Source organism: Talpa europaea (genome assembly GCF_964194135.1).
Source record: "Talpa europaea genome assembly, chromosome: 2".
In the NCBI taxonomy this organism is placed as follows: Eukaryota; Metazoa; Chordata; class Mammalia; order Eulipotyphla; family Talpidae; genus Talpa; species Talpa europaea.
Genome location: NC_140068.1, coordinates 147,199,156 through 147,215,405, shown reverse-complemented (window position 1 = coordinate 147,215,405; position 16,250 = coordinate 147,199,156). Strand labels below are relative to the sequence as shown.

General features: G+C 37.0%; 1 protein-coding gene across 1 annotated transcript in view; it reads left to right on the top strand.

The window, feature by feature from the left end:
- Positions 1-16,250, top strand: part of CDKAL1 (CDKAL1 threonylcarbamoyladenosine tRNA methylthiotransferase) — a gene marked incomplete at both ends in the record, with an annotated part of 639,419 nt that overhangs the window by 366,827 nt on the left and 256,342 nt on the right. The window contains one exon of the mRNA XM_084228943.1: positions 12,344-12,510. Within this exon, the coding sequence (XP_084085069.1) occupies positions 12,344-12,510 (167 nt within the window). The remainder of the gene's footprint in view (positions 1-12,343; positions 12,511-16,250) is intronic.

Here is a 16,250-nt window from a genome sequence, read left to right as displayed (position 1 = left end):
TATAGTGTGTAGATATCCAATTTTTTTATGATTTTTTTATGGTGTGTCTGGTGGTTTTCCCCATTCAACACATATACTTTATATATTCTAGGCATTTGTGATGGTGAGTTTTCTGCTATAATGGCAATAAGCATTTATACTTTGTTTTCTATTTGAAAAACAAAAAATTTCTTGTGTTTCTGTCACTTACACAAAGCTGAGAACGACGTTGTAGTCTGTGAGTTCAACTCCTGGTGTTTTCATCCTTGTGACATCGTCTCTTTCAACCTTTCCTGTTTTTCTTTCTTCCTCACCAGTATAATTAAAGAACCCAATCTACAAATATTCATTGGGTGCTCACTGTGTCTCCGGCGCTGCTCTGTTTCAGGAGATGTGAGCAAAACAGATGAAAAGCTCAGTTTTATTGTAACTTGAATTGTACTTGGGTATGGAGTGGAGAGATAATACACAATAAATGTAATTAGAAGCAAAGTATATGTTAGTGGTCCATTTTTCTTTCTGTTCCTCCTTCCTGCTGTATTTACTGAGCAATTTCTCCCATGGATGTAGGAGATCTTTAAAATAAAATAAATGATGAATGAAAAATACCTTCTCTCAAAAATCAGCTTACTCCCTAACCATCTGACATCATGTGAAATAACACAAAGGGACTGGGGAACTTGAGAATATAGGAAAAAATAATTTTTTCACTAGAGTTTTGTAAAATATTAAACTCAAATTCAAGGTATTAAAATGGGGTTTCCTGGAAAAGATCTGGCAGACTTAATGGAGGTAAATGAAAGCATTTAAAAAACTTAACCAACATACTTATAGAAAAATAACAAAATGATTTTGCTATAATTGCCTGAGTTTGGGTCAGTGCAATTACCACAAGTACTCTATTTTCTTTTTAAATAATTTCTCCATAGTTAGAGACTATTACAGGAATATATTGGATGCAGGATTAGAAGGAAAGACAGAATTGCCTTGTAATAATTTCATGGAGGGGGATGCTGGGGGATGGTGAATTGTACTTTTTATCAAGATAGCATGAGTGCTTTGGTGGAAATATTTTTTTTCCAAAAGAAAAAAGTTGCATTTATCAGACTTGGAAATAAATAGCTTTTTCAAGGATTTCTGTTCAACCCATGTGTTGGTTAACAGTAGGTGAGTCACATGTCTTAACCATTTTCTCTGTTTACTATTGTGGACTATATAACTATATTTATGTAAGAGATGACTTAAACATAATACCCAAAATTTTTGTAGTACGATTAAGTGTGTTAATGCTATTTATTAACTTTAATATTTTGTGAATTTTAATAAAACCTAGTAATCAAATAAAAATAGTACATGAAGTAAAAATGTATAGCATCTTATGTCTACCAATCATATTTATATGTAAAGAATTTTCAGTTTCTGTTGATTATTTGGGAGCAAAGTCAGCTTATTGATGAATTAAAATTCATGTTAATTCTTTCAGTTTTTCATTGTAAACAGTTCTAAATAACAGTGCCATCCAATAAAAATATAATGGGAGTGTGTATATGATTTTAATATTTTCAATAGTCATATTACAAAAGTCAAAAGAGGAAGGCTAAATTTGTTTTAGTAATCCCTCCCTTACCCACTCAGCTAGCTACCTCATCCAGAAACAGGCTAATTTTATTTTCTAAGATTTTAGTTAGCCCAGTATACCTAAAATACAATGGATATTGATCCAAACTCATTTCAACTTGCAATCAGTATAAAAAAGTTCTTAATGACATAGACTATACCTATTTTTTCATGCAAAGTCTTCAAAATGTGTGTAATTATAGCATATCTCAATTTGAACTGATCACAAAGTGTTAAGTAGCCACTTGTAGCTGGTAGTTATCATAACAGATAGTGCAGGCTTATAACTCAAGTCTGGTCAAGTTCCACTGTGTGTTTTGCAACTCATGTTTTACAGCTTGTGTGTCATGGCAAACATTGATTTATTCCGGGAACATGGATACGAGAAGCTCTTGAGCTTTGTGATCAAGTTGCCCAAAATTATATTTTATTTTTTAAAATTTTTTAAATTGTATATATTTTTTACCTCATTTTTCATTTTTGCACAGTGTATGCATTTTCATCTTGGTTATAGTCCCCATACAATTCCCACCACCCTTGTTTTGATCCTACTCTCTCCACATCACCCCGTAGTGTATCTCTGGTTTACAGTTGCTTGTTGATTTTGATTTTTACTTTATTATAATTAGTCTTTTGCCTGGTCCCTTTTTTTAGCAGGAATTTAGAAAAACAAAATTATTTTTGCCCTCTATGAGAAATGCCATTCTCATTTCCCTAGGTTAGAGGAGAATTAGCCTTCTATTTTTAAATAGTGAATGTTAGTTGTCTAGATTAGCTTCACATGGGTGAATTAATAAAGGTCAATGCACTTAATTACACATATAGGACCACTTATTTTAAAACACACTAACATCATTGGTTGGTTTTGCAATATAGAACTAAGAGATGGACCCTATCAGTATTCATTTACTCACAGGGATTAGTGTCATTCAAATGTTAAATTATAAAATGTTTTCCAAATATTCAAAATATAGACAAACAAGTAATTAAAATCTTTTATATATCAATTACATCTAATTTTTTAAAATGCCAACTAGCAGTTATATCATATCCTAACATTTTATGTTCACTTCAAGCGTTGTTTTTAAAAGAAAGCATGAAAAATATTGAAGCCTTTCTATTCCTGTTTTAGAGTTAATGACTTGTTAAATAACTTTCATCATTTCTTTGTCCTTTTTTTCCTGCCTTCTTCTGGATTGACTGTTATGATTCTATTCAATTGCTACTATTGTTTTGGTTTGTTGACTGACTGATTGATTGTCAGTTGCTTTAGGGTATAAACATACACCTTTCACTTATCTCTATTAACCTTCAAATGACATTAAACTATATCAGAGACCCTTATTAATAGTATTCTTTCATTTCATCCTCCTTCATATCCTTATGCTTTTGTCATTGTGGGGAGTATAACGTTTAGACTCCATGATATATTGTTGTTATTTTTGCTTTAAACAGTCAACTGTATTCTAAACAGGTAAAAAATATCTTTTATATACAACCATACTTCCATTTCCTACACTATTTCTTCCTTTGTGTTTCATGCCAGGCTGTTCTTTCCATAGGGAATAATTTTTCTTCTGCTTAAAGATCTTTCTCATTGCTTGGAAAAGTGGCCTTCTGGTCTTGCGTTCTCCCCTTTATTTGTCCGAAATCTTTATTTTGCCTTTAGGTTGGATAGCTCACTGTTTTCCAATTTTCATTGAATACAAAATTCTAGAACAGTTTTCCAGTTTTTTGAGGATATTTTTCCAGTACTTTCTGGGTTACATAGCTTCTGACAAGTATTTTTCTGTCATTCCTCTCTTTGTGCCTATGTTTTTCCTATAGCTTCACTGCATAATCAAACTATTTTCATTTCATTACCTTTTTTTAAATAAAAAGTGATTTGTGTATAATGTGCTTAGGTGTGGTTTTCTTTATTCTGCTGTGGTTTGGTTGAGTTTCTTGAATTTGTGCTTTATAGTTTTCATCAAATTTGTAAAGGATTCAACCATTATTTCAGGGAATCCGAATATGTGTGTATAAGTTGATTTTATATTTTTCTGCTCTGTTCATTCTTACTCTTAGTATTCCCTCTTTTATTCATTTTGAATAGTATCAGTTACTAGGACTTCATCTCCAGACACTTGAATAGGTCATGTTATAATTTATGTTTCTTTATTCATCGTATTTATATTTATTTTCTGAACACATGGACAACATTTTTGCAATAGTTGTTTTAGTGTCTGTCAGTTTTATCATTTATGACTCTCTACCTATTAACTTTTTTTTCCTGATGATAGTCAGGTTTTTTTTTTCCCTCTTGTCTATTTGTCTTGAAATTTTTTTTTGGATGCTGTTTGTGTAGTTCCAGAACATCTTCTACTTTAATGTTGATTTTTGTTTTTCTACCACTATGGCAGGTACTCTTCTAAGGATTCCATATAGGACATGCATTTTAAGGTCCTTTTGGCCTGTAAGAACATAAACTCTTCTTGGTCCTGTATAACTTTAAGGAATTATTGGGTCTCCTGTTTTCCTGTGGCTCTTTATCAAGACCTGGGATTTAGTTTCCTATCACCCAGCTAGTGGTCATTGGAAGTCTTGAGGGGGGACATCTGCTGATCTATCAAGCTCCATTTCTGTGTACCTCTGTCCTTCATAGTATTTAACCCTGTAAATTGTATTTTTATGAGTTCTAATTTCTTTCTCCTTAACTTGTAAAGCTCATGTGGCTCTGTTTGGCTTCCCCTTTGCTGCTGTATGGCCTAGAAAATACCTCTAGACAGTAAGACTAGCAGTCATGAGACTTTTACTTTATTTGCTTCTCTCCAAACTCATATTCCTTTGCTCGCTATTACTTTTGTCTGATTATTTTTGTTTTATACATCTGGTCAAACTTCTAGTTGATTACAGCATTAAAAGACAACTGTAATAGTGTAGAAATTGAGAGTCCTTATAAAGTACTTCCTTTTAATTAAAATTTTGTGTATTCATTAATATGACCACAGTCAACATTTTGTACTGGATATTATATATTCCTCTGTAGAAACAGGCAGGTTGGCAGACATAATTTTAACAGCATGGTTTGGTCACTTTATAGAGTAGGTAATTGGTGTATGTGTTATTGTCTTGTGATAGATAATCCAGATGCATTGTGGTGCTTTGCTCTTAGAAATTTTATTTTATTTATTTGTTTTTTAAAGATTTATTTATTTATTTATATAAGAACCGGGGTACAGGCCCGATGTGCGGGAAGTTGAGAGGATTCACCAGAGTAGGGAACAGAACAGGCAGACTGATGAAACACACTGCTGAGGGGAGCAGCGGGCAAGACAGGAGATGTCTGCCACGTCATGTGGGATTCTCGCCAGCCTGTCAGGATTGAACCTGCGCTACAGAGGCTGCTGACAGCTTCACAGTGCAGCGCTTAACCACCTGCGCCACTGGGGAGGCCCAGCTATAAATTTTTAAAAATCACCTAGAAGTCTGCTATATCTCTCTTAGAAGATGTGATATCTCCTTTCCACCTTCTGTCTTATACTCTGCATTACTATGTCTTTCCTCAATTCCATCCTCTATTCTTTCTCTACCATCCACGTCTTTATTCTGTTTATTTCAATGGCCTGTTAAGGAACAGTAATGGAACAAACATTATTTGTTACATTTATTTAATACACATTAAATTCTCTGCTCATAATTCCTGATGGTCTCTTTGAAGGGCCTATTAATTACAATTTTACAGGCTCTCTGTTAAAAAATAATCTTAGAAAATTCATAAATAAGTGGCTCTCTAAGCATGTTAAAGGTCATGGAGATTTCTTCAATGGTGACATTTCTAAGTAATAATATATATGGGAGGTTACTGGGCATTCATCTGAATGATTGGTCTTTTCATTTAATATTAATTAGACAACATAACTCCTTTGTTTTCTTCTAATCCTACCAATGAATATTCAAGTGTTATATATTTTCTTTTAGATTTTTAAAAAAAGTCTTAAACAACAATTTTATTGAAGACAGTGTCATATTTACCACAACATAGGAACCATTGGGATGTAAGTTGTTTCAAGAGGCTCAAACACAAAGGACAATGTGAAGAAAGTGAAGCCTGTATTTTGAAAAGTCAATTAAACTGCCCCATGCAGGCCTCCTGGTGGCAGAAGGGGTTAAGTCTCAGCACTTTGAAGCTGTCCACAGCCACTGGAGCACAAGTTCGATCCACAGCCAGGGAGGTGACCCACATGGTGCAGCAGACTTCTCCTGTGTCACCTGCTGCTCCCCTCAGCAGTGTATTTCAGTAGATCTGCCTGTTCTGTTCCCCACTCTGTCTCTGGTGAATCCTTTCACCCCCCACCCCACATCTCTGCCCTGTACCCCAGCTCTTTATTTATTTAAATAAATAAATCTTAACAAAAATAAAAAAAATAAAAGAGCCCATGCAATGAGTATGTAATTTGTGTATTATACATACTACTGAAAGCTCTCAATAACCCCATGTTTTAAAACATTAGGTTTATGCTAATGAACATTCAATACAATTTCATAACTCTCAAGTCACAAGGGATAGAAAATGGAATAATGTATACTGTCACTGTCTAATCTTTCTAAAAGAAATTACTTTCTTTCATTCTCTTTTTGGAGGAAGAATGTATTATAACTGACCAAAATGTATGAAACAAGACTCACAGATGTGAACAGAAAAAAACAAAGAATCTCAGACCAGTAACACACATAAGCTTTCTGTAGTTGGTAGCACCTACAGAGAAAGGAAGTGTTTGCAGTCTTTTATCTTTTCTCCTTTTTCTTCTTTCCACTCAAAGAACCTAAGGCCTACAATAGGGGCCCAGAACCTTAGCATCATTTAAGTTGATACCCTACAAAGCAACATAAGTCACAAACATAGAAAGCCTTCACAGAGGGTGAACCATTACCATAATTTCAGAAAAAAGGACTAACAAGTAAAACAGAATTTTTGCTATAAGGTAGGATAAGGAAAGGAAATTTTCATTAAAGGAAAAACAGGCTCACCCACAAGAATCGACTGCTCACACACCAAATAATTATAATGATAAATAGAATATTTCATATCAGTTTTATCATTTTCAACTACTATAACTGACCCAAAAGTGGATTAGTTAAAAGTCTTGTTCCCTTCCCAGATATGATGCCACAGAGAACTGAAAATAGTCACATTTTAAGGTGAATAAAAAGTGGGGAAAAAAAGTGGGACATGGGTAAGCACTCTTCCTATGTGATAAAAAGCATGCTGTAATTCTGAGTCAAAAAATATTTAAAGATTTGGAAGCTATATAGAGAAGATGGTAATTGTATCCAAAGGTAAAGAACAACAATCAGAATAGGAATGCCTGATACATACCTCAAAATCAAAATCACTTTACTTTAAAATTTCTAAGAGCAAGGTGGCACAGGGGGTTAAGCATAGCACTATGAAGCGATCTGCAGTCTCTGCAGCATGATTTTGATCCCCGGCCGGCCAGGGAGCTACCCACATGGTGAGGCAGACCTCTCCTGTTGCGCCCGCTGCTCCCCTCAGCAGTGTACTTCAGTCAATCTGCCTGTTCTGTTCTCCACTCTGTCTCTGGTGAATCCTCTCACCCCTCACATCTCTGGCCTGTACCCCAGCTCTTGTATGCATAAATAAATAAAATAATAAAAATTTATAGTTGATGTAGATTTTCTAGCCATCTAGTGCTCTTTAACTGTTGATCACATTAATCATTGTTTATTGCTTTCATACTTTTGTAGTTCCTATTTTCATACACTAATCATAATGGAAGAATTGAAACAAATTACGGTGGAAATTTACTCCAATGATAAAGCTTGAGCTATCAGAAAAATAACACTTCTCTGACCAGATGAAATCATTCTTCACCCATATTTTAATTTATTACAATGAAGCTCACACACAGGAAAAGTAATAGTGAGTCATAGTCTTTTAAAATTTAGTTTTGGCAAAGTTTGATTTTTCAGAAAGGATTTTCTTTGTTAGGAGACATTCCTATTGAGGCTATTATTTCTTTTATTATTAACCTTTTATGTCTTCTGCTTTTCCATCATTTGTCATCTCAAATTACTGTGAAACACCAGATCAGAATCCAGCTGTTGAGGTTGCTCTCTACTCAGATAAAAAGTTACATGCTTTAACTTATATGCTGATGTATAATCAGTTGGGTAAAATAATGAGTTCTAATAACTTTTTTTTTACCGATTTTCCCTTGTAAGATGCATTTCATTTATTGCTAGTATTTCCTCTTTTTTATATTGATTTTTTAAAATTTTTTTTACATCATTGTTCATTTTTAAACAATATTTGCTTCCCCCCACCCCATAAGGTGTCTTCCCAATAGAGTTTCCTTCCCCAATGCACCCGTGCACCATCACCTCAGTCCCCTGTGCTCCTCCCTCCCTCCCTCTGATCCCTCTCCCGCCTCCTCCCCTGCAGGATGTCTCTGTTTTATAATTGTCTGTTTTTGCTTTGTTGTGTTTTGTACTGTAATTATTTTCTTACACTGATGTCTTATTTGATTCCCCTATATTCCTGCTATAATTGAAACCATCCCATATTTTTCTTTTTCCTTCTGGCTTATCTCACTGAGCATAATTCCTTCTAGCTCCATCCACGTTGCTGCGAATGGCATGAGTTTATCTTTTTGGATTGCTGAATAATATGCCACATCTTCTTGATCCAGTCATCTCTTTGTGGGCATTTGGGTTTCCAGGTTTTACCTATTGTAAATAGTACTGCAATAAACATAGGGGTACAGGTATACTTTTGAATCAATGTTTTTATGTCCTTTGGGTAGATCCCTAGTTATTGGAATTGCCAGGTCGTATGGTAGCTCCATTATACATACAAGAACTGGGGTACAGGCCAGAGGTGTAGGGGGTGAGAGGATTCACCAGAGACAGAGTGGGGAGCAGAACAGGCAGACTCATGAAATACACTGCTGAGGGGAGCAGTGGGCGCAACAGGAGAGGTCTGCTACACCATGTGGGTAGTTCCCTGGCCGGGGATCGAACTAGTGCCGCAGTGGCTACGGACAGCCTCATAAGTTGCATCTGCCACCAGAGAGGTCCTATTTCCTCTTTTCTTTCTTTTTTTTTTTTTTTTTTTTTTTTATAGAGGCATGCTTTTATTTATTTGTTTGCTGGTTTGTTTTTGTTTATACATGCACTGGGTACAGTCAGAAGCGCGGAAGGGTGAGAGAATTCACCAGAGCCAGAGCGGGGAGCAGAGCAGGCAGAAGGACCGAAGGACACTGCTGAGGGGAGCAGCGGGCGGCAGGAGAGGTCTGCGCACCATGTGGGACCCTCCTCCAGTGGCCGGGGAGCAGCCGGGGATCAAACCGGCGCCGCAGAGGCTGCGGGCAGCTTCGCAACCCAGCGCTCAACCGCTGCGCCACCGGGGAGGCCCTATTTCCTCTTTTCTTAAAACCTAAATTAACATAGCAAAAGTATGATATGATTTGATGAATCTACTGTTCATTTAAAAGGTCAGATTGAACAATGATAGGAAAATGAACAAAAATCAGCTAGAATAACAATTTTAGGAAAAAGCAAGATTTCCCTTTGGATGCTTAAAATATAGCTAATTTCTGTCTCTCACTTTTCTACCCACCACTTTCTTTTTTTGTGTATATTTATTTTTACAGGCCTAGGAGACTGTGCTAGGCATTTATTTCTCTCAGTTCTCCCTGCTTATTCCTCTTTTTCATTTTCATGTGTGTGTTTTTCTGACATTTATTAATCAAAGTCTATGTTACATTGCAGACTGGTCCTTGAGGCAGACATCTTTCTGTTCCGGCCCCATTTGTCTCGCATTTTGGCTTCCAAGGTTGTGTTCTTAAATACCCACCCCCCCACCTTTACCACCACTACCACCTATAGGGGTGTACGTGACATTCCCAGGATGTCTGTCATTGTCCCCTTACCAGCTCCTGGATAATAGTCAATCTCAGATCACAGAAAGTTTAATGATGAATCCATATCTGTCATGAGCTAGAGGAGCTGCAGGGCACATAGTAGGTAAGGCCCTAATAAATGTTTGATGGACGAATAAAGCAATGAATGTGCAAAGGAATATAGCTCATAACTGAAATCCTTAAGGAATGAAGCTGTTTAGGCAAGCACTTCTGCCCATATGTATAGCCAATTAAGTGTGGAGATGGACGCATGCATGTGTCCCAATATCCATCAGTGATTACAGACTGCAGCCTTCGGTTTCCCTGGTGAATTCATATGCAAGCTGACCTGACAAGAACTGCTTGCACTGTGAGTAATCACAGGACTTCCCAGAGAAAAGGATGCCAGGCGTGGGGCTCCACATTCAGCTTCATCTTCGGTATGAAATAACTCTCCACAGCCTCACTATTTGAAGGATCAACCCTCATTAGAATTAATGCTTGAAATATAACCTGATAAAATGTGGATATTAAGAGCAAACTCATCTTTGACAAATTTTTGGATCGAATTGGCAATGCACACTTCTCCTAAAGTCCAGGGGCTTTACAGTTTGTCCATGTTCTCTCATTTCATTGTGTTTAAAACCAGGTTGCTATTTTATAACACATTTTAAGCAGCCTTGATCTGAGGGACATCATGACCATTATTCCTGTTGTTGCTGATTTAGTGTTACAGCTGCTTCCTCTTTATGTGATTTAATTTGAAGTTTCAGCCCACCAGGGGGCTATTGGTCCCCACCTATGCAGCCCTCAGAGCTGGCTGCTGTTTTCTGCATGGATGTTATTTCCATTCCTATTCATAGTGATTTTCCCCCTTCTATATTCATCTAGCAACAGCAAGGCACTGTTCCAGGAACTCGCTCTCTCTACATAAGGCGTAACATGGAACCATTTGGATGGAAAAATTATAAATTAAAATTATTCTGTTCATTTTAAAATATTCATATTGTGTTGCTCAAATGCCAGTAACTGGAAAATCATGGATAATGTCCTGTTTTTATAACCTCTTTCAGAGTGTGTTAAAATCCGTTTGTTGTTACTTAGCCATCTTTTTTTCCTGGAGTGGATTTTGTGATAAGACTTTTTAAAAATGACTGTACAAGTCCAGTGTCTGATGGCATTTAAACATTAAAATAAAGACACCAATTGGAACCCTTTTTTTTTTTTTAAATAGAAAACTGCTCCATGAACAGAAAATATTTATAAAATTAAAAGACAACAACGTGAGTCTGTGGGCATGCCAGACTCTTTCTTTTTAGGATAAAACTTTTATTAAGTGGTTAAAGCCAACAAAAGTTTTAATATCTGGAACTACATGTTTAATATTAATGTAGAAAACTCATCTAGTTATAACACTATTTTCAAGTACTAAAAACATGTCTAACTTTTAAAATGGAGGTGTGTTTTGGCACTGCTTGCTCTCTGTACCAAGTTACTGATTTTTTAATTTGGGAAAAATAAATTTTATTTATATATTTTCCATGTTATGTGGATGAGGATATGCATGTCTCAGAAAGATAGACAGGTGGGGAAAGTGCAAAAAATTTTTATATGGGTTGGTTAGTTTTTGAAAAATATGTCTCTTGTAAAGGAAAGAATTGTTATTTATTTTTCCATTACTACTGTGGAACATATTAAAGGGGGTGAAGATCTTTACTTTTTGCTACTTAATTCTGTAAGCTTTAAGTTCACATTCTTATAGGGGCCATGTGTTTTATTTGTTGTCTCTCTTAGGAATATTTAAATATATTTGTGAAATTCTTCTGCTCTGTCAGCTAAAGACAATTTAAAATTATAATGTTAAGACTCTTTCTAGAAACATACTTTTGGTTCAGGCTGTAGACTTTGCTGGTGTGCCTTGTGTGTGTTTTGAGATTCTTCAGCAGCAACAAATCACTTTAGCATGAACAGAATTCACAAGCCCATTTCATTGTTTGCTTTAGCTTTGTGAATCATTTGGCCTTATAAATAGGCTAATCCTTTAATTGAAAGATTCTGTGTGCCTTGAAAACCTGGGTGGCGCTTAGTAGTCCTGTTTTACTAACTTTAAAGAATACTAGGTGATCCACAAGAATTTCCTTTTGCTTTTTGGAAAGACTTCATTGCTGACTGTAATGATTGAAGTCAGGTTTCTTTGTAATAATGACACAACATATATACATTTTCCCAAAGTCTTTTTGTCAGTAAACAGTGGTGCCATTGTACACACTTAGTTTACAGAGCAGCCACCTTATTTGAATGTAACAACATGGTGTACTCTATTCCTAACCGAATAAAGACAACAGTAGTTACTACGAGAAGAACGGATGCCTCATGATTAGTAATTTGTGAATTAAACCTTAACTACACTTGACATTTTTCTGTGGGTTGATAACATTCTGATCACTGAGTTAACTGCTCATAGTACCTATTCCATAGAGTTAGCGTTTCAGTTCTGGGGCTTATGGTGTTCAATAAAATAAGTATTCTCTGTGATGGAACTAAAGCTTTAGTCTTGATCAAAGTGCTTTGAAGAAGCAAGGTTGAACTGATTGGCTGTGAATGTTAATCACTTCATAGGACACACTGATAATTTACAGCATTGTTGTAACTCTCTGGTGTTCATAAAATGAACTTAATAACCCACTGCCGCCATGGGATAAGCTGTTTTTCTCTCTGCAATTGAATACCCAGACTTCCTGCATAATGGTGTTGAGAAATACTGCATTAAACAGAGTGAGCAGCTGTATGATGAAGGAAACAGCTCTGCAACAGATTTGTTAATTATCTCCTTTGATTCACAGAGGGTGTTTGTGAGATATGGTTGACCAGTGAAGACACAGGGGCTTATGGCAGAGATATTGGCACCAGCCTCCCTGCACTACTGTGGAAATTGGTCGAAGTGATTCCTGAGGGAGCAATGCTGAGGCTTGGCATGACAAATCCGCCCTATATTTTAGAGCATCTGGAGGTAAGGAGAAGTAACCCATTTCCATGCTGACACAGACACAAACCCATCCAGACAACGTGGCAGCCTCTGCATCATCACATGAGATTCATTTCAAACCATGTTCAGTTTTTGTGCATGTGGTTCCATGTTTCCCATGTTTCCAACAAATTATTGAGACTGTCAGATCCCCTTCTTTTCCATCTGCACTTCTTATTTTTGCTTCCTCACTCTTAGCTAATGCTGCTTAGATTGTACAGTATTGGCCATCCTGTCACAGTTCTTTGTTTCTGCTTTGCCACCCTGAAGTTTTCCTTTAATAAATGTGCCTCGGGGCTCCCTGGTTGCTCAAGCAGTTGAGCGCAGCGCTGTGAAGCTGTCTGCAGCCTCTGCAGCATGGGTTTGATCCGGCCTGCCAGGGAGATACCCACATGGCGTGGCATGCCTCTCCTGCCTTGCCCGCTGCTCTCCTCAGCAGTGTACTTTGTCAGTCTGCCTGTTCTGTTCCCCTCTCTATCTCTGGTGAATCCTCTCACCCTCCTGCACATCTGCCCTGTACCTTGGTTCTTGTATGCATGAATAAAATAAAATCTTAAAAAAAAATTAAAAATAAATGTGCCTCATTTCCTCCACCTTCAACCCCAGTCTACTTCAGCATTGCTAATATTTTGCAGTAATTTGGCAGCCATTTCACTGTTTGCAACCAATGGTAAGCTTTGCGTTATTTGAACTACTTTTAACTCTGTCGTTAAGGATGTCATGCCCTAAGTTTGAGAATGCATTATAAATTTCATCTCTTTGTCTAGAAGGAGGTAGGGGTGAAGTAGAACCAAAGAGACAGAGTTGTTTTTCTTCCATGTGATTCTCTGTGAACACAAGGTGTGTGGTAATTTGAGACGGGTTTTATTTTTATACCTTCCACAGATAAGGATGCTTCCCCTCATGTAGCTTGTTGTTAAACTAGAAAAATGGGTGAGTATGCAAGTAACTGGGGTACCAATGACAAATGCTACAATATGAGAAAAGAATGTGGATGATGGAACAAGCTTTAGTACCTGCTAGGATCAACAACCATTATTTGTAAATTATGATAATTGTTTAAGGTCCATTGTCATGGTGAGTAAGTCTAGTAAGTGCTATTGGAAAGTCACGTGCAATGTACAGAACAAGTCAGTCATATTTTTAGTCAGCATGTTCTTCGCATTAATTTGCTGAGGAAAAATTCTAAAAATAATAGCTGTTGAAATTTAATGCATAAATACAAATTAATATTTTAAAGATTGTTTCTGTTGATTTTACTTCGGGTTCATATTAGTTGAGGTTGTTGTTGAAAAGCTTCCCTAATATCAACAACATATTTTAGAATTTCTGAAAACAGTTGATGGCAATCTGATCATTATTAATAATTATGTAATGAAGAAATTCCACAGTTCCAATTTTGTTATTTATATTTTCCTAGCCAGATTTTTTTTTTTTTTAAGTAAGTGTACATAATTTATATGTTGACTTTGGTCCTTTGGACAGTTTGGGACAATTTTGATTGGCTTTTTTCCAATTTCCATTTAGTTTTTTGAATATTTGAAAAGGTGAGTGAGTGATTTCCTGTTAAGAATCAAATATGAGCCTCCCCGGTGGCTCAGCGGTTGAGCGCTGGGTTGCCCGCAGCCTCTGCAGTGCCAGTTCGATCCCCAGCCGCTGACGAGGGTACCACATGGCGCGCAGACCTCTCCTGTCACGCCTGCTGCTCCCCTCAGCAGTGTATTTCGTCAGTCTGCCTGTTCTGCTCCCCGCTCTGGCTCTGGTGAATTCTCTCACCCTCCTGCGCTTCTGACTGTACCCAGTGCTTGCATAAATAAATAAATAAATCTTAAAAAAAAAAAAAAACAGAAGAATCAAATATGCTGAGAACTGGTGTGGACATGTGTGGGATAGGAAGAGAAACACACCAATATATAGTTGAAAGCACACCAATTTCTTTGATTTGAGTGAACAATTTTATTCCAGATCAAGGGAGCCTTTGTAGCTGGAGTCAAAGACATCAAGATACAGTGTCAACAAGGGTGGGGGAAGGGTATGATACTGTATTGGCTTTGAAATAACTATGGAACATCTGGAGAAACAAATCTACATTTTAATTAATTACAGGATTGCAGAAACTTTTGCTGCATTTATAACAAATTTCCATGCTCATGTCCTAAGGTTGTGCCAGCATTTTTGACCTCTGACTATATCCTCCAGAAGAGTTCTGAAAAGCCAACTGAAGGTGCCAAATGTAACTTTATGCTTTACTTAGGACATGCCAGATGTTTAGTTTGTAGATTATTAATAGAGTAATAACAAGTTGTGATTGTCATAACATTCATTACCTTTTAAAATTCTTGTTGTAAATATCTGTAGTGTTGGCCTGTCCCCTTCCTTTGTCTTCTTCCCAAGCGAAGGACCTTGTCATTTCTACCCAACCCAGTCAGGCTCATTAAATGAGTAAATAAATGTAAGAGTGAATAAAGGAAGAACCTTCTTCATAATATAAATTGTAGAGTGTACTCTTTAGTCTTGAACTTTCAAGTTCAAAATTCTAGCCAGAAGATGCAATGAAGGTGACAAAGTAAATGAGCTTTAAGGGGAAGTTTGCCCCATGGAAAGCCACCCATTCCTATGCACTTGAAAGTCAGGGAATAATTCAGTCCTTTTGTTCTACATGAAAGGGACGAGCAAACAAAGGCAACAGGGTGGAATGACTCAAACAAGCAAAACTACACAATAATGAAAGTCTTGCACCATAGGGAGTGAAAACTGTTGAACTTTTACTACTTTCTCACTTTGCCAAGACCATCCCTCTGTGGTAGATTTTCTCACCCTGCTCAGAGTGGGTGAGCCTAGAGCTTGCAACCTTCCACACACATCCCTTGTAACAGGACCACAGCCCCAAGTGGGTCAGCCTCAGCCCCTGTCGCCGACATGTTCATTTTCCTTGCTGCCTTAGTCCCTTCTGCAGAGATTGCTTGACTTACCTAAAGAATACTGAGGGTGTTATCAATAAGAAAAAAAAGTGGGGAAGCATTAGGAAAGATGAAAACAGAAAAAAACAAAAAAACAGGGCCTCCCCTGGTGGTGCAGTGGTTGAACACTGGGCTGCCAGGCTGCCCGCAGCCTCTGCCACTCCGGTTCGTTCCCAGCCACTGGCAAGGGTCCCACAAAAAAAAACAAAAAAAAAAACCAAAAAAACAATGGTGACAGATAGGCAGTGAATGGTTTTCTGAAAGAAACAATCCTGTAGGGCTAGGAACGCTCTCTGCAAGAGCTACTCTGATGCTATGATACACACAGAGTGAGAGTTTCTTGAGAATTGCGTCGGTAGGACTCAGCCTCCTTGTGTTTTGCGCGTTGCTCGGTGCTGGAGACTTTAATTACAGAGCACTTACTTCACCGGGCTGTTTTCCTTCCTCTTCACTTCACATTCACCAGACTCTTGAGAAATTTTTTTTTTAAACTCATGCAAGCTTTTCTTTTTAATTGAACCATTTAAATGGAAACTCATTTAAAGGAATACACCAGAGTTCCTGTCATTTTAAAGTCTAGTGTGGAAAAATCCGTGAAGAATGCATTTTATTAAGTCTCCATAGGAGTAGAGATGAGTATTACACTTAGGTGTCGGATGCACTATGTAGATTTTGTCAAGAGTGTAGCATTATGTATGGCTCCTTATGTAGTAGGTAATTGATTAATGTGTAGTAAGAAGAAGGGAGGGAAAAATTTTAAGCCCT